Here is a 22960-nt window from a genome sequence, read left to right as displayed (position 1 = left end):
GTTAATGGCTAGCTAGCCTAAATGTTAACATGAAAACAAGAAAAATGAATGATCTTGCCCAATTAATTGATATACAGTATTTGTATTATTTTATGTATGTGGTTTGAATGCCCCCATGGTACTCATTGAGTTTGGCTTGTGCCACTCGGTAAACAAAGACTTAAGCTGGCAGTAGCTATGGCTAGCAAGAATGCTAACCAGAAGCCAGAGCCTAGAGACCTTTTTTGTCGGTAAAGTCTTCTGTTTGGGAGACTTTGTAATTGTCAGTTATTATTGTCAATACTGTATTTCCAATTGTGTCTGTGTATTTTGGGACGTACGTTTCTTTGTATCCATGAAACAAAGCCAACAGGCGATCATTTCTTACCTCTGCAGCTCTGCCTGAAACGTCAGCGGATTTTTGGTATTCTGTCGCATATCCAGGATGTTCTGAGCCAGGCGAATCGATCGGTTGTACGACTTGTCGAGTTCATCAATTATGAAGAGCATGTCCGAGCCGAGCGAAGGCACGACCAGCTGGCGCCAGATGAGAGCCGGCAGGTACATTAACACTGCCATCGCTAGAAGTGAGTACGGAAACATCTGGTGAAGAGCAACAGAGAAAAGATGGTTCTCAGCCAAGTGAAACAACCTTGATTAAAAACTAAGGATCCACTTACTTTGTGGACCCAGAGTGAGCGCTCCTCAAAGTTGCCATCGTTATCAAACTCGTGATGCATAAGAGAGTCCCAGCAGTACGTATCCACGTAGCTGGCCTGCTTGATTGTGAAATTGCTTGGAGGGAAGCAGCTGATCTGGGGACCTGCGGAATAAGCAACATCATCAGTAACATTCATTTGCTAACATTAGGGAATTTCAGACTCATTTTTGATCCTACTTCAATAATTTGCCTTAAGGCAACCCTGAGGCGTTTGATAAACAGCAGCCCACCCAGCCCAAAACTGAAGCATTTTGTGTTCTCATTTTCAACAAAGTAATCCACCGACAACAAACGCACAAAAGAAGAAAACGGGGGGGTTTTCGTGTTAGACGTGACCTAAACAAATCAACGTGATTATAGTTTGACTACATGGTTCTATTATGGGTTACATGATTCTGGAAAATTTGATAATCACAATTTTCTTGCTTAGAAATTAGATTTGGATTCTCTAGGACAATTTGTTTTAAACCAGGGGTGTCAAACTCATTTTAACTCAGGGGCCGCATGGAGAATCATCTATTCCCGCGTGGGCCGGACGGGTAAAATCATGGCATAATAACTTAAAAATACAACTATGACAGCTTCAGAATGTTTTCTTTGTTTTACTGCGGCCCAAAATAGAACACGCACATTCTGAAAACTTTGACAAAACATTTCAAGTTAATTGAAAATTCTATTAAAAACACCATGAAGAACATAATGAAATTAGATTTAATTTCAGTGTATCTACAAAGCAATTAAACTTGAAGTCACAGCCCATCTAGGATTATACAAAAAACAAAGCATAAATACAAATTATTTTATGTATCAAATAACCTAATTTGTCATTTGCACTGTTCACTTTCTTTAAACTTGCACAGAAGACAATAATCTTCACAGAACTATACAAACGTGCAGTGTCTCATGCAGCATTTTTAGTGGGGTGACCAATTGTTTATTTTACTCCTCTTTTACATTGGGGCGAGGGGGAGGAGTCGCAGCCCCGCTTTACCGTGTACCTCTTGTTTGGTATACTTACTCGCCCCGGGATAAACTATTTGCTTGCCTAACAGAATTTCTATTGCGACATCCAGTGGACACTTTTAGAAAAACAGTTTCTTTAATTTAAAAATGCAGCGCAATTTTACACTGACTCATCTCGCGGGACGGATTAAACCTGTTCGAGGGCCTGATCCGGCCGCATGTTTTTTTTCATCAATGTTATCATTATAATTAGACTCATCTTTGTCTTGTTCTGCTTTAAAGACATTTCCAATGCATTTTCTGCCGTTGTTCACGAGAGGTCCGAGCAGGAAATGAATAGAAATAATAAAAAATAACTAAGTTAAAAAATGTGGCACACCGGCTCACTGGACAGTACATTCATGCATATAATAAAAACTTGGGGTTTTCAATCCAGTATTCATATGGGATATTGACCCGATAGCAGCAAAATAACAAGTATCGGTTGATATCAGCTTCCTCCATTAAGTGCCCAATGTTGTTGGTATTTTCTTGTATTTTTAAGTCTTTGGCAAAAGGTAAAACAAGGTGGGCTATAGACTACTAGGAGCTTGCAGCTACACAACAGCTAAGCACACAATAGCACACAAGCTAGACATACGTAATAAGTGTCCTTAATTAAATACCACATGTATCAACATGAACAAGTATCAAATAATGGTAACACTTTAGTATGGGGAACATATTCACCATTAATTAGTTGCTCATTAAAGTAACAAAGACTTAATTTACAGTTATTTGGACACTAGGGGAACATATAAGGGTTAGGGTTAGGGTTACTAATAAGCAATAATTCTGAGGTTTATGAGGGAACACTCTTAGTTAATGGCTTACTGGTTGTATGATAAGGCCATGCGGAATAAGGCATTAATAAGTACTTAATAATGACTAATTAAGAACCAATGTGTTACTAATTTGCATGTTAATAAGCAACTAATTAATGGTGAATATGTGTTCCCCATACTAAAGTGTTACCCAAATAATTATAGTTACATATTACTTACAGATACAAAATCTCCAATGCAGAAGCGTATTAGAAAATATTCAGTAGCAAATGTGTCCTCATCACTGAAATTGGCGTAATGTGACTGAGATGCTGTCAATGAGAGGAAAAGGGGAACTCATGTTTACTGTGCACTTGACAAACAATCACCTCCACGGAACCATGCCAGCACTCTATACACGGCAGCCCTGCACGGTGCACCATTCTGGGGCTATTTCTGTGCTTGCCTCCGGGACAAAAGGCCAAACTACCAAATTAACTCCAAAATACAGAGCCTAACATTCCCCAAATTATCTCTACATGTCAGGTGATATGTTTATTTGGCAAACATGATGACTACTTTATTTGTTTTTAGTACAGATGCTATAAAACTGGCAGGTTAAAAACAATGTACAAAAAAAAATTGGGTTATTAATGGAGATTGCATGGGTCTTTTTTTGCCATATCGCCCAGCCCTAGTATGTGATAATCAGCTTGGAGTAATCACAAATAAAGAAACAACACCACACAAAAATTTGTAACACAACAATATTTCCTCCTTTTAAAAGACACTCAAAGTCAATGTGTGTAGCAATCCAGTAATCCACAGGCCAATATTAATCCACTCAAAAAAGTGGAATATTGAAGTAACATAATAATCCATGAAGTTGCTCAGAAGCAAGATAGCATTCGGTGACATGTCTCTAGTGACCGTCTGACATCACTCCATCGCGCTCTGCCTATTCTTCAATCATGATCAGTAGGTTGTGAGTTCAAACCCCGGCCGGGTCATACCAAAGACTATAAAAATGGGACCCATTTCCTCCCTGCTTGGCATTCAGCATCAAGGGTTGGAATTGGGGGTTAAATCACCAAAAATGATTCCCGGGCGCGGCTACGCTGCTGCCCACTGCTCCCCTCACCTCCCAGGGGGTGATCAAGGGGATGGGTCAAATGCAGAGGACAAATTTCACCACACCTAGTGTGTGTGTGACAATCATTGGTACTTTAACTTTTAACTTAATTTGTGGCCTCAAGAAAGTTAAGACAAGATAGGGAGAGACAAGGAAGCACAAGCAGGAGCGATAAGGGAGAGGGAAGGGAAATGTCCGCCTTTGTTGGGAACCTCGCAGAAAAAATACAAAAACTCAGTCCTAAATAAAAATAGCAAACATGTCATGTTTTTTATTTTAATTTTAAACCTTTACATGCCCATTTTTGCCCAGTATTTGAGATGACAATACTAAAATTAAACATAAAAAAAACCTAAGGAAAAATAATTTCATTCAGAGTAACTCAACCAATTATGCAAAAATACAGCAAACATTTTGTGGTAATCTGTAATGTCCTTGCTCATTTCTGTTGTCTGCACTCCATGTTCACTCTCTCTCTCGTTCACAGTATGGAGTGCAGCTGACGCAAGGCAGCAGCACACACCTGACAGTAATTAGAAACAGCTTATTTAACCAGGCTGCTGACAACCGGTGAGCGCCGGAACTTTGCCATTGCTTGCAACCTGTTGGTCGTGCCAAGAGAACTCACTAGTTCATCGCGTACTTTTCATCTCAGGTTGGCCCGTATTATTCCTAGCCTTGTCTAGCGTTTTATTTTGTACCTAGTCTATTTACTTCTTTCATGAAGTACATTTTTCCTAGCCTTGTCTAGCGCTTTTAGTTTTGTGTGTTTTTTTTCTCTTAGTAGTTTTTTTTACATGGTGTGTTTTGTGTTTTCCACCATCGCCTTTGTTTTGCTACCTTGTGCTTCCGCCCAATAAAAGGAAGAACAATTGTAAACACAAATTCGTCTCTGCATCCTTGGGATCCACCTCACCGATTCCTAACAGAAAGTTCCGGCCATACTATGGAACCCGCAGAGACAGACTCCTGGAAAAGAGCATTTCAAGGCCATGCTCAACGGATCAACCAGCAGGGGGACCAGCTTGACCACCTGAGCCGAGGTCTACAGGGGATGTCGGAGCGTCAAGACGCCATGTTGGAGCGAGTCAACATGCTGCTAGCCACCGTCATACCCACCTCGACCACTGTGCCTGACCAGGCATCCACCCAACCTACACAACCCGCAAGTACCAGCAACATACGGCTATCCCGACCCGAACGTTTTTCCGGGGAAAGGGAAGACGTAAGACAATTCCTGACGCAGTGTGAACTTCATTTCGAGCTAAACGCTTCCGCATTCACCTCTGAGCGGGCTAAGGTAGCGTTTGTTATCTCTCACCTGTCTGGCCGTGCTGGCACCTGGGTGACTGCCGAATGGAACCGTCCAGCTCCACATACGCGAACTTTTCCAAATCCTTGAAGCAAATCTTCCAACGACGACTCCCAGGTAGAGAGGCAGCGAGATCCCTTTTCCGGCTGCAACAGGGTTCACGACGGGTCGCAGATTACGCGATCGAGTTCCGCACCATGGCCGCCGATTGTGACTGGGGTCCCTCAGCGCTGTTGGACGCTTTCTTCCTGGGTCTCGCGGACGAGATTCGTCACATGATGATCCCGCTGTCACTCCCGACGAATCTGGATGATCTCATCGAGCTGGCGGTGCAAATCGACTTCCGCCTATTGGAGGAGAGGAGGGATCGACGAGGGAGACAAGCCCCACCTAGCAGCCAATCAGCGCCAGCTAGACCTGCCATCTGCAAGACGGAGCAACTCGAAGACACCTCTCCTTCATGGCAGATAGATGAGCCAATGCAACTGGGAGGCCGCCGACTCACCACCGCCGAGAGGGAACGTCGCGTTCGCCTCCAACTCTGCCTATACTGTGGGGCCGCTGATCATCTCATCTCCCGCTGCAAAGAACTGCCGCGCCCCGCCGCACGGCCACGAGTGCGCCCTCACTCGCCAGAGGACACGTCCACCAGAGGTCGCCGTTCTCCTTCGTTGGCCGCAGGCAGAATGCAGCTAAAAGGTACTCTTTCTTGGTCTAACCAACAAATAGACATTTGCGCTCTCATTGACTCAGGAGCAGATGATAACTTTTTGGATTTTGAGTTCATGAGACTCCATAAGATTCCTGTTGTAAAACTGTATGTACCCAAGAGGGTGTATTCTCTAGATGGGCGCCTATTAGCCAGCATAACCCACCAGACACTCCCACTCAACCTGCGCTTGTCTGGAAATCATTGTGAGAAAATAATTTTTCTTGTTGTGCCATCACGGTCCGCGCCCGTCATTCTAGGGTTAACCTGGTTACATAAGCATAACCCGCACATAGACTGGCCTCGTTCGGCCATTATTAATTGGAGTGTAACCTGCCACACACATTGTCTTCGTTCCGCAGCAGGATCTCATACACCGCCACCTACCGCTGTTATAGAGAACATAGACTTGACAAACGTGCCCAAGCACTACCATGACTTAAGGGCGGTGTTTAACAAGGATAGAGCACTCTCACTTCCCCCCCACCGACCCTACGATTGTGGCATTGATTTGCTAGCCGGGGCGGCGTTACCATCGACCCGTTTGTACAAGGTGTCTAACACCGAACTCAAAGCACTAGAAGAATACATAAACACATCTATAGCTGCCGGCCTCATTCGCCCTTCGACCGCACCTGTAGCCGCTGGATTTTTTTTTGTCGAAAAGAAGGACAAGTCCCTACGGCCTTGTATAGACTACCGCACTCTTAATCAGATTACTATCAAGAATAAGTATCCTCTACCACTCCTTGATTCTGCTTTTACTCCATTACAATCAGCGAGGTTTTTTACTAAACTCGATCTACGTAACGCTTACCATCTAGTTCGCATCCGAGAGGGGGATGAATGGAAGACCGCATTCAACACTCCTCTCGGACATTTTGAGTATCTTGTCATGCCTTTTGGACTTACTAATGCACCTGGCGTTTTTCAGGGCTTCATTAATGACATTTTTCGGGACATGACAGGTCGTTTTCTCTTTGTTTACTTGGACGATATATTAATTTATTCATCAACATTTGACGAACATGTGCAGCAGGTTCGGTTAGTCCTTCAACGATTGCTCGAGAACAAACTGTTCGTCAAGGCGGAAAAATGCGAGTTTCACTCATCCTCCATTCCATTCTTAGGTTTTATCATTGAGGAGGGTAGACTCAGACCGGATCCCGCTAAGGTAAAAGCAGTAGTAGACTGGCCCACTCCGGTTTCCAAGAAGCACCTTCAGAGATTCTTGGGCTTCTCTAATTTTTATAGGCGATTTATTCGTAATTTTAGTCGCGTCGCTGAGCCACTTACGAGACTAACCTCTACTAAGGTTCCGTTTGAATGGACACCCAAAGCCAATTCCGCGTTCTTGAGGCTGAAAAGATTGTTTACTTCGGCTCCTGTTCTGTGTTACCCTGACCGTTCTCTCCAATTTTTTGTTGAGGTGGACGCTTCTGATTCAGGTGTAGGGGCCGTACTCTCCCAGCAATCTACCACCGACCAGAAGTTGCACCCCTGTGCTTTCTTCTCTCGTCGCCTATCCCCTGCTGAGAGAAATTATGACATTGGCAACAGGGAGCTTCTGGCGGTCATTTTGGCCCTTCAGGAGTGGAGACATTGGCTGGAAGGGGCGGAGCAACCATTCATCATCTACACAGATCACAAGAACCTGTCCTACTTAAGGACCGCACAGAGACTGAACCCCCGCCAGGCCAGGTGGCAACTATTTCTGACCCGTTTTAACTTTATCATCACTTTCCGACCTGGTTCTCAGAATGGGAAGCTCGATGCCCTGTCCCGTGTCTACTCTTCATCCTTTGAGAATTCTTCACATGAACCAATTGTTCCCCATACCCACGTCATTGGGGGACTCCAGTGGGACATCGAGCGGCAAGTCTTGGAGGCCCTGAAGTCGGACACATCTCCTCGGGGCTGCCCACCAGGTCGGTTGTTTGTGGTTCCTCGGCTCCGTTCCAGCGTTCTGGATTGGGCACATGGGTCGAAGATCGCTTGCCATCCAGGTATTCGTCGCACCAGTTTTGTCCTCTCCCAGCGTTTTTGGTGGCCATCCATTCTGGCAGATACGAAGGCGTTTGTGGCAGCATGTCGGATCTGCGCCCGGAACAAGGCATCCCACCAGGCTCCAGCAGGACTGTTACACCCATTACCCATCCCCTCCCGCCCGTGGTCACACATAGCTGTGGACTTTGTCACAGGACTGCCTCCCTCTGAGGGTAATGACACTGTCTTGACCATTGTGGACCGGTTCTCGAAGATGGCCCACTTCGTGGCCCTCTCCAAGCTGCCGTCAGCTCTTGAAACTGCCCAATTATTAGTGCTCCACGCTTTCCGGCTGCACGGCATCCCCACTGATGTGGTATCCGACAGAGGACCACAGTTTTCCTCGGCCGTCTGGAGGGCATTCTGCAAATCTCTGGGGGCCTCCCCTAGCCTGTCCTCCGGCTACCACCCTCAGAGCAATGGACAGACCGAGCGGACCAACCAAGACCTGGAGGCAGCCATCCGGTGCACTTGTCATCAGCAACCTTCGACCTGGTCTGAGAATCTCCCATGGATCGAATACGCTCACAATTCCCTCATTAGCTCCGCCACCGGCCTGTCTCCATTTCACGTCGCCTATGGGTTCCAACCACCAGTTTTTCCTTCTACCCAACCCAGTGCCGACGTTCCATCAGTTACTGCACACCTGCATCGGGCTCACCAGGCTTGGCGCAACACCAAGGCGGCGTTAAGAAGAACATCGGCCAGGAATCAACTCTTAGCCAACCGCCATCGCACACCAGCCCCACACTACCTGTTGGGACAGAAGGTCTGGTTATCGTCTCGGGACCTACCATTGGCCACCGAATCTAGGAAACTGGCTCCCAGGTTCATTGGACCATTACCCATTGCCAAGATCATCAATCGTGTTGCATTCAAGCTCCATCTCCCTAGATCTCTCAAGTGCCATCCTGTTTTTCACGTGTCCCGCATCAAGCCTGTCTCATCCAGCCCGCTCAGTCCTCCTGAGGTACCGCCTCCTCCACCCAGGCTGGTTGAGGGTCACCCAGCATTTACAGTAAACACCATCTTGGATGTGAGAAGAAGGGGCAGGGGTTTCCAATACCTGGTGGACTGGGAGGGGTACGGCCCGGAGGAACGGTCATGGATTTCTAGATCGCTTATAATTGACAAGGACTTGATCAAGGAATTTTACGTTCGATTCCCAGACAAGCCAGGTAGGCCGCCAGGAGGCGTCCGTTGAGAGGGGGGGGGGGGGGGGTACTGTGGTAATATGTAATGTCCTTGCTCATTTCTGTTGTCTGCACTCCATGTTCACTCTCTCTCTCGTTCACAGTATGGAGTGCAGCTGACGCAAGGCAGCAGCACACACCTGACAGTAATTAGAAACAGCTTATTTAACCAGGCTGCTGACAACCGGTGAGCGCCGGAACTTTGCCATTGCTTGCAACCTGTTGGTCGTGCCAAGAGAACTCACTAGTTCATCGCGTACTTTTCATCTCAGGTTGGCCCGTATTATTCCTAGCCTTGTCTAGCGTTTTATTTTGTACCTAGTCTATTTACTTCTTTCATGAAGTATATTTTTCCTAGCCTTGTCTAGCGCTTTTAGTTTTGTGTGTTTTTTTTCTCTTAGTAGTTTTTTTTACATGGTGTGTTTTGTGTTTTCCACCATCGCCTTTGTTTTGCTACCTTGTGCTTCCGCCCAATAAAAGGAAGAACAATTGTAAACACAAATTCGTCTCTGCATCCTTGGGATCCACCTCACTGATTCCTAACACATTTACCTGAAAAAGTGCCCAATATACTCTAAGGGTAAAATAAATGCAGGCTGTAGTTCTGACTATTCTTGTTGCAAACACTTTTGGCTGCATGATTGTAATTTACCACCCGTGTGAAGCTGAATCCTTACCCCACAGTAAACTTCTGTGAAATAGCCGTTAAAATGGTTGTTTGTTTCACTTGAGTTCTTGTTATTAAATATTATTTTATAGGTGAATACGAACAAGTGCTGAAAATCAAACAAAATAACATCAATGTTTTTTTGGGATGGATAGTAACATTAAAATTATTGCTTGCAAAAATGTAATTCTTGATTTATTAAAAATGTCTTGCCCATGCACCTGACCATGTCATTCTATGATTAACACATCCTCAGGGGCAGGCACATTTTCAGGTGAAAAGGATGAGAATTTCATAGCAAGCATGCTTTTACTGTGCACATCTGCAGTGGGTGTAAGATTGGGATAAATATGAATACGTTTCATCATCATTACATGAATCATTTAAACATTTAAAACCAATCTAACTGTATTTGTAGAGCACTTAAAAAGTAACCACAGTGGACCAAAGTGCTGCATAAAGACATCATAAATAAAAAACTCAGAAACTCAGCAGAGCAAAGAGATGCATCTAAAAAAAACACCTAAAATAAAAGTGAGACATAAAACAAAATAATAGCCAACATAAACCAAGATAAAAACAGATACAATTGAATCGATAAAAACTAAGATAAAACCAAAAAATACTACATACAGTAAGTAAAAAATAACATCAGCAATTTAAAAAGTGCCAAAAGCCAAAGAAGAGATTTAATAATCAAAGGGAAATCATTCCATTGTTTTGGAGCCCCAACAGTGAAGGCTGGGTCCCCTCTGAGCTTAATTCGGGCCCGAGCAGCCGAGCAAGCCCCCAGAGGCCCTATTGAAATTGCTGTGTTTGTTCTTCTATACGTTAAACACCTTTTTGAGGCCCTTATAGGGGAACTGCACTTTTTGGAGAAAGTTCCCTATCGTTCTCAATCATTATGAAAGACATGACAATGGATCTATTTTTTTTAATGCATTCTAAATAGTAAATAAATGCAATCAGAAGTCCGCTTACAATAGAGTCTATTGGAGTCGCTCTATTCTGCCAATAAATCCTTTCAAAAAACATCCAAACACCTCCATTAAGGTTTTGTATACATGATTAAGTATATATGTAAGGTAGTAATGGGCACATTTATGGGTTTTGGCCATCTTTTGCCGAAAAAAGGGGGCTGTACTTTAACGAACTCCTCCTAGGGACTTTGACCAAATGAGTCGTGGTTAAAATGACAGATAATACACATAGAGGTGATGATCAATTGCCAATAAATCTTGCCTACGCTATAAGATGTGGGCGCGGCATGGAGCCAAACATTGCTACAACGATTCGCCACAAAACACAAAATGTTAATAACTCGGCTCCACAAACGCAAATCTTTATCCTAATTGATAGAAATGATGATGATGACACACTGGAGTGCCCAATGGGTCGATACATGTTCATACCTACTCGTAATGGGCAGAGCCTAGCTGTGAAAACTGCCCCACGCCATCACCTGTGTAACTGTCATGTCTGCACTTCACGTATTCAGAGAGTGATACTAAAACTGCAAACATTTCCTGCTTGTGGCAGGATGTGGGCGTGGCATGGTGATAAACTTTGATCTGATGGCTCGCCACTAAACACAAAACGTTAATGACTTGGTTCCACAAGTTCAGATCTTGATCATAATTGGTCCAAATGATGCTGAAGACACCCTGAAGTGTCCTATGGGTCGCTACATCGAGACTGACGGCGAATGCCGCTCCGCGCCATCTCCATTCAAACTAGCGTTACATCACTACAGATGATCAGACACAGATATAAAACTACCGTAATTTCCGGACTATAAGCCGCTACTTTTTCCCCTCGTTCTGGTCCCTGCGGCTTATACAAGGGTGCGGCTTATTTACGGCCTGTTCTTCTCCGACACCGACAAAGAGGATTTCGGTGGTTTTAGTACGCAGGAGGAAGACGATGACACAATGATTAAAGACTGACTTTTCATGTACCGGTAGGCTGGTTATTTTGATAACGTGCAGGCGAGCACTTTGTATTACTTTGCACCGTTGTGTTATTTGTACTCTGCACAAATGTCAAAGATGTGAAAGTTTGATTGAATGATTGAAAGATTTATTGTTAATGAATGGGACGCTTTGCGTTCCCAAACAGTCATCTCTGTCCCGACAATCCCCTCCGTGGTAGCAGGATCCCCTATATACTACGGTAATTACACATCAAAACCCTGCGGCTTATAGTCGGGTGCGGCTTATATATGGAGCAATCTGTATTTTCCCCTAAATTTAGCTGGTGCGGCTTACAGTCAGGTGCGGCTTATAGTCCGGAAATTACGGTAATGGTTGATGATAAATTGTGAATACATATCAACGACACGGGATGTGGGCGTGGCATGGCGCCAAACTTTGACCTGATGCTTTGCCTCAAAACACGAAATGTTAAAAATTCCACTTTACAAGTTCAGATCTTGATCCCAATTGCTACAAATGATGATGTCAGCCTGAAGTGGCCTATGGGTCAGTACCTGCTCATACATATTTGTAGTGGGCGGAGCCTGCGGGCAAAAACTGCACCCTGGCATCAACCATGAAGCCATGTATTTACTTGACTTTAGATAATCGGATCTTCCTCTAAACTGACATAAAGCTTTAAAGGTAGGGGTCTGGACAGGCCCACACATGAATGCTGACACTACAATCGCCCACTTCTGGTAAAAAAAACTATTGTAATCATAACTTCCGTCTACATGTTCCGATCTACCTGAAATCTTTGATGGTCGGTGGAACTTTACTGCATGACTTCTGCAACGCCATTGTTGCCCCCTTGTGGTAGACAAGTACAACATTCATAACCTCCTTACACATGCTCCAATCTTCCTGAAACTTTGTGGTGGGTCAGGCCACAACATGAACATTAATCCAGTCGGGAGTTGACAAAAGTGTAGATAACTGTTTTAAAGTACTTGTGCACGACAATTGGCCTAATTTTGGCAAGCTGCCACAGTTAAAAACAACCCTTTCAGGACTGTCTAGCTCAGGGGTGTCAAAGTCATTTTTAGATCGGGGGCCACGTGGACAAAAATCTACTCCCAAGTGGGCCGGCCTGGTAAAATCACGGCACGATAACTTAAAAATAAAGACAACATTAGATTGTTTTCTTTGTTTAAAAATAGAATAAGCACATTCTGAAATTGTACAAATCATAATGTTGTTGATTTTTTTTACATTTACATGTTGCGGTTAATAGTATTCTATTTTTATTTGTCGTTATTTATATTTTCTGAATAAATGATGTGACAATGTTCATCAGTCAACTCATTGGTGTTAATTTTCAATCTATCAAGATAAAAAAATTATATCAAAATCAAATTACAGTATGTTATTTATGTAGTTTGATCATGTCCCTCGACTGATGTACTAACATCATGTGGTTTATTTTGTACATATGTAGCATCATCTACAAAGATACAAAGAATTGCTATTGCGACATCCAGTGGACACATTTAGAACAGCTGTTTCTTTCATTCAAAAATTTCAGCTCATTTTTATACTTAGCAAACTCATCCCGCGGGCCGGATAAAACCTGTTTGCGGGCCTGATCCGGCCCTCGGGCCGTACGTTTGACACCCCTGGTCTAGCTTCAAATTTTTTCCAGTGGTGCCACCAAAAATACCATCACTTCAGGTTTTTTTCTTCATTCAAATGTAAAAAGTTGGGAGCCAGTGGAATGAAATGCTTCCTGTAATAAGAGCTTAGTGGGAGCAGATACTGTAGAGGGAAAATAAAAGAGGGTCTATATTTGGTTGCAGCATCACCAAGATGATGACACGCAAGTGTCATACATTGGTAATTAGGGCCCCAAGTTACTACCAATTTTCCAACATATCTAAATGGTCCTCCACAGTAACATACATAAAGCGGTGAAGTTCATGAATGAGTCAAGTCTATTGAACGTCTTTTTGAAGTCAATGACAAGAACTGATTTGAGGTTGAGAGCCGTTTTTAAATGCAAACCTTTATTTGTGCGTCACTGGAGTCGCAGCGACTGAAAACACCCACACAATGACTAAGAGTCAAAGGAAACGTAGCACTATTTAGTTGCACCTCTCTGGTTTATTGTTTTTATCTTAAGTAGTCGAGTTTAGGTGTACACACACCATCAAGTAGTAACATTTTGCTTCATTTTTATAGATTGCGCATATTTTTATTTTTGCTGTATTACTATTTTCTATAACTGAGTATTCAAGATGTATTATTTGGAGGCTACATTTTTTCCTGTATTGTTAAAATGCTCTTGTGTGGAACATTTTACGTTAAGGTTGATTTGCACGGATGGCATCTGTAGCCAGTGTACTTTTTATTGTCCCACAAAGTTTCTTAAATGAGAAAAAATTCTAAATAATGCTCTCACTTTCACAGCATGGGGATAGGGAATAATGGCCCACCCTATGGAATGTATACTTTAAAAACACCCACAAGATTCAATTATAATTAGTATTTTAGAATAATTCCCACAAATAAAATGTTTATTGGTGAAAATGTCAACTTTTCAGATCCAAATCTCATTTTATACAGGTGTAACTCAAACAAATAGAATATCGTGCAAAAGTTCATTCATGTCAGCAATTCAACTTCAAATGTGAAACTAGTATGCGATATAAAGTCATTACATGCAAAGTGAGATATGTAAAGCCTTTACTGGTTATAACCCTGATGATCATGACTTAGTTCTTGAAAACGACACATTTTCGGAGGTTTTTTTAATTCAAGGTTTCCATTAGCTATAACCCATAATCATTAAAATTACAGTATATCAAAAAAAGGCTTGAAATATCTTGAGTTGCATGTTACGAGCTTATGTGATGTCCTGTATTAGTTTTACCGTGTAAATCTGATTGCTGGAACAAACAAACCTTTGAATATTATTCACAATTGTTGAGTTTCACCTGTAATTGCTACCAGTGATTATTTCTTTAAAGGAATAGCACTTTAAGATCCTGTCAAGCGGTGCGTCATGGAGACGACGAAGGAAAAAGGGTATTTATTGATTTAAACAAACAAATAAAAAGCAAGTCCAACAGGGACGTGCTCTGACTGGACAGACTATGAGAGAAACAAAACAAATTGCTGGAACACAGCAAAAACACTTAGAAGGAATGTGGAGCAGACGGCGTCCACAAAGTACTTGCAACGAAACAATCGTCAACAGTCACCAGTGAATAATGTCCTGACACCAAAATGTTGTCGCAAGCTCAACGTACCGTGCTCAAAGGCAGTCGTAAACCCGCTGCAGGAAAGGGGAAAACAGGAATTGAAAAACCACAAAATAAGAGCGCAAGACAGCAACTAAAACTACACACAGAAAATTACCAAGAAACTCAAAATAAGGTATGGCGTGGTGTGATCCTGCTCTTTCCACAGAGCCATAAATCCCATCTTCAATAGTAAATGGGTGTTGTCATTTTTCCCCACATGACTATAAATTACATTTGTGGTTCCCCCTATGGGCGCTGCTCAAAAAGCTGTAATACAGTATACACAAAGTTTGCTCTTCATTAAACCAATTATCAATGACTTATGTATCAAGCAAAGAGGAGGTTTTGTTCGATGGTGACGGTGTTTTTTTTCAAACACCGTTACTTGTCAGTCACATTAAGTTGTGTCCCAAAAACCCACGCATCCTAGTTCTTGAAATGTCAAGTCGTTCCATGTTTTAATAACAGGGCCACCATGTGGTGTATTTGTCTAAATAATTATGACACAGAAGGGGTTAAGGCTGGGCGGTATATCGGTATTACAGTTAATACCGGTATATTTTACAAAGAGCTATATAATTGAGACAATGCGACCATACCAATATCTTTCGATGTGCTTTTGTTACGGCCGTTTGCTCTTCTCTGCGCAGGCGCAGCACAAGGCATTACCTTTGCCGCAATCCTGCCCCTTGCGTGTTTACGTAAGCTTCTCTGACGCAACGCAACAAACTTTTCAAAATAACACAGCAGCTCTTGTGCCGACTTCTGGACTCCAGAGTGATGCAACGCTTTGGTCAGCGACTACATTTGGCTACTGGTGAGTGACTACAGCTTTATTTACACGTACACCAATTTGCTTGAGAATGTATATTTCTCCTTATAGCGACTTTATCACTAATCTCATCTGTTTATGCTGTTTACTTCTGTTAGTGACTTAGCACAGCAGCTAGCGATAGCTCCTCTCTGCTGATCGGTGTGTCAAATGTTTAGCTACTCCTCGGCTTGAAAGTGCCTCTCCGTATAGCCCATGTGGACTAACCTTGTATAGTATAGCAGCTGGGTGGCTGAAGAGTAGTTTCAAACTGAATAGCCCGTGGCCTTCACCGCAGTTAACGAGTAAAAGCTCCATTTAACCCCGCGCACAAGCGTTGGATATAAACCTAACCTTAATGAACAAAATGAACGAAAACAGCTTTGACATAGTAACGGCTAACTAAGTACTTTAGAAGAATAATCAACATGTTACATTACTACTTACAACAAAAATAATCGGAGTACTCTCAACACTGTTTATCTAGCCATGAAACTTTTTTTTTTTTAAGATACCGGTATGAATCGTATATCGCCATTCGGACTAAAAATACGGCAATATCAGTGTTGGTCCATATCGCCCAGCCCTCGTAGGGGTCTATGTTTTGCCAAATTGTTCCCCTTTTGTGTGTCGATTGAGGAGTAGAAGAGTTACTGTAAACCGCGGGGTGTTCAAATGTGATCTTTTTAAAGCTTATTCTACATACTTTTTGGCTTAAATTAAGTGTTAAATTAAGTCTTATTTACAGTATGTGCAGTTTTTGCTTTATTTGTTATCATTATATCGTGACGATCCATACATATATGTAATCATTTCCTAGTTAAAGGTGAACACGGTGGTTAATATTAGCGCTACTGATGCTTAAACCAACTTTTGGTAGAACAACTTATCTTCAACAACTGCCTCATCAATAACACATTTCCACATTGTTGAGTCTTTGGCGTGAGTGATGTCAAAAGACAAGACATACCAATACCAGCACGCCACTATTTGCTAACAAAAATGCTATCAGCTATCAGCAGCTGTCTGGGTAATAATAAGTGGAGGTGAACCCTGTTGATGCACTTCATCTTCGACATCATCAGCTCCACATGACATTGGTGAGCCTTCGGCGAGAGCGATGTGGAACAACAATGCTAACAACACAGCTAATAGTCATAACTGCAACTGTCAAGTTGATGAACGCTTAGCCCGTGGTTTCAGTACATGGAGGCCCAGTTCTAACTTAGAGGAATTACCCAAGATGTGACAAAGTATGTCCATGTAGTGGTCGTGTTGTAGTGACCGGGTGACACTAACTTTACAAAGCAATGATGCTCAGAGGACTCTTAGAGCTACCAGTGAGTACCGTCATCCTCAGTAGAACCAACACAAGGCTACTATATTGGCTGAAATGAGTGTAAAGGTGACTATATGGGTGCTGGTTTTTCACTTTTTAGGGATCTAATCATGTTCTATATTTGTTGTAAAACATTTGTTATGCTAAAACTATGAAAAGATTTGATTTATTGGTAAGATCCTACTTCAAGGAAATGTGTTTACCAGAGTCAGGCTTGGAAGTAAATAGCCGCGATAAACAAGGGACACCTGTGCATTTACATACCCATTACTGTACATAAACATTGTCATTACATGCTTATTCTCTGACTGTCAAGGACTGTAATAATTACATAATATATAACCACAGATAATTAATTATTTCTCCCGTAGTTCTGTTTCTGTAAACCGAAATGTGCACAGTATAGTTTTTGCAGTACAATATGTTTTAGACTACTTTCCAAAATTGGGCCTCTCCGCCTTATACTTAGTTCACCTTCACACACCACATGTAATTAAACCGATGCACACCCATCTGTCGTTTCCCAAGCGAACTCCACCCTGGAACAGAAGGCCGGGGATGGAACTCAGCAAGGCTGTGCTCCACCTCCACTCAGAGCCTCACAAACAGAAACACAGAACTTCTATTTTTGACGCGCAGCTTTCACATCTGCTGTCTCTAATTTCATGCTAGGATGTGATTTCCTCAGCTAGTCCACCTCATTACAAGGAATCGTTACACGTCCACATATGCAACTCGCCTGTAATTACAGTCACATTTTGAAAATCAAGGATGCCGGAGGCTACGTTGATATTTTTCACCTATTTCCCATATCTTTCAACTTAAAACAAAAACATCTCAGGACACAAGTACCACTCGTACCATAGGCTGCTGGGTTGTGTTTGGGTTGCTGTGGTCATTGTTCAACACGTGTACGTAACAAAAACATCAGAAATGATTTTGCAAAAAAAAAGTTGAAACTGCAAGCACTGAAATGGACAATTGTTGAAAACAAGTAAACTGTCCAAGACGAGCATATGTCGTGTATAATTTCATAACACAAAACATGACTGGAGCTAGTTTGAACGCTAACGTTTAGCCGTGTCATGGTGAAACATTCCCATATCGCCAAACTTTAATAAACACGCAAAGATAAGTCAATCTACAAGTATTGTCTATAATACCAATATCATCCATGTAAACCTTGTACATGCACAGAAAAACTGCATTCATTTTGGATATGTCTTTTTTTATAGCTTAAAAGTACAAACATTATTGTTGTTTATTTGGTAAATAACAAACTGTAACAACTGTGTAGTCCTCTTATCACATACAAAATAAAATGCCCTTTTTGGCCTTGACAACACTTTTCTGTCCCGGAAAATAAGTAATTTAACATCTTCATCAAAAAATAGCCATGTGCTTTACTATTTTTTCAAGAACGACTCAATATTCAAATTGGATATCGGTTCGATATCAACAAAGAAAATATGTATCAGCTTGCATCTAAAATATCCAACATAAGTGGTCCGATAAAAACAGTTAACCAGCTAGTTAACATCTCAATTTTAGTGAAGTCATATACAAAAGGTAAACATGGCAGGATATAGGCTACTAGGAGCTAGCAGCTACACAACAGCTGAGCACACAAGCTAGACATACATAATATACGCTCTTTTCCCCGGACATGTCCTCTTTTGCGGGTGTGTCCGGGCGGGCTTTCTTAAATGCCTCAAATGTCCGGTATTTTGAGTTAGGGTTGCATGTATTTTCAATGTACGTCTTGGGCAGGGATCGGCAACCCCTAACAACTAAATTAAGGGCGTGCCGTGATGGCACTATATATATCATCCTCTATTACTTGCACAAACAGCATGCCAGCCCGGCCTCATGAGGCTTTAACTTGCACACGTGGGAGACAGCAAGGCATACTTGGTCAACAGCCACACAGCTTACACTGACGGTAACCGTATAAAACAACTTTAACACTGTTACGTTATAAATATGCGCCACACTGTGAACCCACACCAAAAAACAATGACAAATACATTTCTGGAGAACCTCCGCACCGTAACACAACATAAACACAACACAACAAATACCCAGAATCCCATGCAGCCCTAAATCTCTAACCTCAACCGACGCACGGAGGGAGGGGGGGGGGAGGGGGGGGTGATGTGTGGGGGGGGTTTGGTGCTAGCGGGGCGTGTAGACTGGGAGAGTTAGGGCTGCATGGGATTCTGGGTATTTGTTGTGTTGTGTTTTTATGTTGTGTTACGGTGCGGAGGTTCTCCAGAAATGTATTTGTCATTCTTTTTTGGTGTGGGTTCACAGTGTGGCGCATATTTGTAACGTAACAGTGTTAAAGTTGTTTTATACGGTCACCGTCAGTGTAAGCTGTGTGGCTGCTGAGCAAGTAAGCTTTGCTGTCATATTCATGTGCAAGCAGAAGTTGCATTCAACATGTGGCCGAGCAGGTACGCTGTTTAAGCAGGCTGTAAAAGGCGCTAAAGGCAGTGCCATCACCCCCAAATTTCGGGTGTCTCCCGGGAAAAGTGGGAGGATTGGCAACTATGACGCTGTTGAACGCCATTCATGTAAATCTCGTGCACCGGTTACACATTCGTGAGGGAGGGGCAGAGACACAGAGCGAGAGAGCTGGTGAGTGGAGACAGACATGAAAACAAGAAATGCCGAAAAGTAAATGCAACTTCACGGATGATTTGCGGAAAAAGTATTTGTGTTTTGGTCCTGGCCGTGACACATGGGAAGCAGAATGCACTGTGTGCAAAGCAGGAACGTGTATATCTGTGGCAAATAAAGATCTACAAGCCCATATCGACACTACAAAGCACAAAACAGCTGTGCAGGGCGAGAGCTCGTTTATGACAACCTTTTTCCAAAACACAACATAGAATGTGAGATATAACAGGATAATGCATACATTTGTCATTTGTTTTCAAAACGCTTACAAAAAAGTGGTACCCCAAAAATTTACTGTGGGACCCCATTTGTATGATTTGATAGGGTCCCTGGGACCCCATTTTGAAAATTCCTAGCGCCAACACTACTGTCAACATAGGAGAAAAAATGCTTTATTTAAATAAATATATTACTTATGAAGCAAGTTTGAGTATCATTGGCAAATTTTCACCTAGTCCCGGCCTTGGCGTGCTGCCCGCCTTGGCACGCATATATGTGTCCTCTATTTGGGATTTCAGAATATGGTCAGCCTACATAATAAGTGTCCCTAAATGAACAATATTCCAGTCTAAAACAGCACGTGTGTTCATATAAACAATTATTAAATAGTTCTGGTTGCATATCACTTACACATGCAAAGTCTCCAAGACAGAATTAGAAAGTATCCAGTAACAAGCGTGCCTACTGAGCTTAATTTAATGAAATATTGTGGCAATGTGGCCACAATGTGTCGCCAAACAACAATTACCATTCCACTTCAACTTAAAGACAGTATAAGTCCATTCCAGACTGTTAATAATAATAAATAGGTTTGTGTTTTTAACACCTACCATTATTCTCTGTTTGACTAATTACACCTGATCAAGCCTTTTTTCAACATTCCACACTACAAAATAATCCAAGTATGTATGATCCATGCTGATATCATATCGCATCCATATCGGTATTGGCTAACACTCAAGGCTCCAATATCGGGTTTGTATTGGAGGTGGGAAAAGTTGCATCGGGACACCACTAATTTAAACTCTTCAATTTAAAAATATCATGGATAGCAGTAAAGATTATATTTCACCATTAAGAATATTGTTTTTTGTAAAAAGCTTCCAAATACATTTGACCTTCTGTATTAACTGTGGCCGAAACAATATTGTGCAAATTACCAGTACTGTTAGATTAGGGCAGATGTTGCATATAACCCTTAAATTATGTGGTGGTCTAGTAAATGTGTTAAGCAGTGCACTGTATGTCAACATATATGCATTCAAACTTTTTTCTCATAGCATATTTTCAGTATAACCCTTAACCTTAATGGTAATGTTTAAAAAGTGGCCAATGTTGAATTGTATTCTTACAATGTGCAGCGGGCCAGATAAAAACATGGTCTACTGGCCGATAATGGTCCCCAGGTGACACTTTGGATCCCCTCGCTGTACATGCTCATAGTATTATGGTGGATCTAATCATGGTAGCTGAGAAAAATCCAAAGAAATACATTTTATGGTTATGTATTTGCACCCTAGCTTACACTGGCAATTAAACTCTTGAGACCCTCGGCCTGCGCCAGGCAGCATTTGAACATCTACAGTAGTTTCAGAATGTGGTTTAATGTAGTTTGTATTTGTCTGTACTTAAGATTGCAGGCTTTCACATCATACTTCTGTCTGCAACGCATACTTAAGCAACACTTGGAAACTTTTCTCTTTCGGGAGAATGAAGACATAGGATCATATATCATTATCATCATCCTATTCGTAAAGCTCAAACATGCAACCTAGTTTTATTCGTAGATCAAAATAAAACAAAACACAAGACATATTTCTTAGGCATACTCTTCATCTAAGGTAGTGCTCCAGCACTAAAAAAAAAATGGATTTAAACAAAAGTATATTTAGGGCTTGAGGACAAAGCCGTAGCATTTTACTCAACAAAGTTTAAAAGCCTGTTAGGTAACTTGAACTAAAAAAAAAAAAAATTGAGAAAAATAGTCCATGCTACCAGTTTCATTGATCATCACTGAAATTGGTGGGTATATCCACAGGATGTGCAAAAAACTCTCAAGAATTCATTTTAGCAAACAAAAAAAAGGCATTTTGGTTTGGACAGTGGTGTGCCGTCAGGGCCAACAAGGCCTTCTCTGCTGGCCTAACATAACCAGAAATCATGATCATAATTAAAGATTAAAGTAATTTTTAATTTACTTTCCCTAAATATCTAAAAGTATTTATATTCTCTTCATGTCATATTATGCTCCTTCTAGCGCTGTTGTTTTTAGGTTATAGAGTTTTTATCCAATCAGAATTCAGCTAGCTTATGTTGCCATGCTGTACCAAATCTGCCCGGGCCTTCAAAATCAATAATGCAGGCGCCTGTGCACTGTAAGTGAACGGACACAAACAGTTGACGGACAGTTGCAATAGCCAATCATCAGATCACGAGTTGTTGTCAGTAAGGCCTACTAGATGGCTTAAGGCAGATAAATATTGTCATGTTATGAGCTAGGTAACATAAGAACTCCATTACCCAGCATGCCACAGTAGTGAAGAACATGCGCAGTCGCCACGTTTAGGTTTTTAATGTAGACATGCAGCGGGATGTTGTTGATGAGCACGCTGTGGAGTAAACTTTAAGAACTCAGCCAACACGCCTCATCTGCATCTTTTATGATTAGACAAGACAACACATACAGGTATATTTGCAAGGCCATTTTCAAGAAGGATATTTAAAGAGAAATCTTGTGAGACGATGTCGGCCAACCCCAGAAGCTAGTCGATGAAATGTGAGTTCAGACATTTTATTTACTTATTTTTTCACGTCTAATATGCTTTTTGCAATTTTCATTTTGACAGTACCACATAAGATATGTTTGAATTGCTAATGTGGGTTTATTGATTTTTAAATGCACCAGAAAATAACCCGTTTTGTACAATGCCCAGTAGTGCGTAAATGTGTTTTTGTATAGTATTTCTCCAGCAATGGTCATGTGGAGACATAAATGATGGTATTTTGAGAGGTAATCATTGAAGTCGGACATCACTGAAGGCCTAGGTGGGAAACGCACGTCCCGCCATTGGGTTTGGACCAGCCATTTCGGGACAAAAACCAGAGATCGTATTTTGACAAACGATTCGACGATTATAGGACTTTCTTTTTTTAAAACTTTTGCCAAGTGTGTTTTTTGATGTGTTCGTTAGTTTGCATGATTATGCAAGATCACTCCAGAGACTGTCAGGGTTGTGGTGATAGTTGTTATACGGGTGAGTGACGACGCTAGTACTCCAATCGAGATGAACAAACTAACACGGTTGAATGTTATTAGCTGCTCTCCATGCTTACGACATTAAACGTTTTGGACCAACAAAGCTGTCCTCTATGTTTGAATGAATTG

At 41.9% G+C, this 22960-nt stretch overlaps 1 protein-coding gene across 1 annotated transcript in view; it reads right to left on the bottom strand.

The window, feature by feature from the left end:
* Positions 1-22960, bottom strand: part of LOC133649921 (uncharacterized) — a 334795-nt gene that overhangs the window by 9498 nt on the left and 302337 nt on the right. The window contains exons 16-17 of the mRNA XM_062046641.1: positions 660-802; positions 368-582 (exon numbers count right to left, since the gene is read on the bottom strand). Of these exons, the coding sequence (XP_061902625.1) occupies positions 368-582; positions 660-802 (358 nt within the window). The remainder of the gene's footprint in view (positions 1-367; positions 583-659; positions 803-22960) is intronic.

Source organism: Entelurus aequoreus, linkage group LG05, assembly GCF_033978785.1.
Source record: "Entelurus aequoreus isolate RoL-2023_Sb linkage group LG05, RoL_Eaeq_v1.1, whole genome shotgun sequence".
Classification (NCBI taxonomy): domain Eukaryota; kingdom Metazoa; phylum Chordata; class Actinopteri; order Syngnathiformes; family Syngnathidae; genus Entelurus; species Entelurus aequoreus.
The sequence above is the reverse complement of the archived record's forward strand: the minus strand, read 5'-3'. Positions and strand labels throughout refer to the sequence as shown.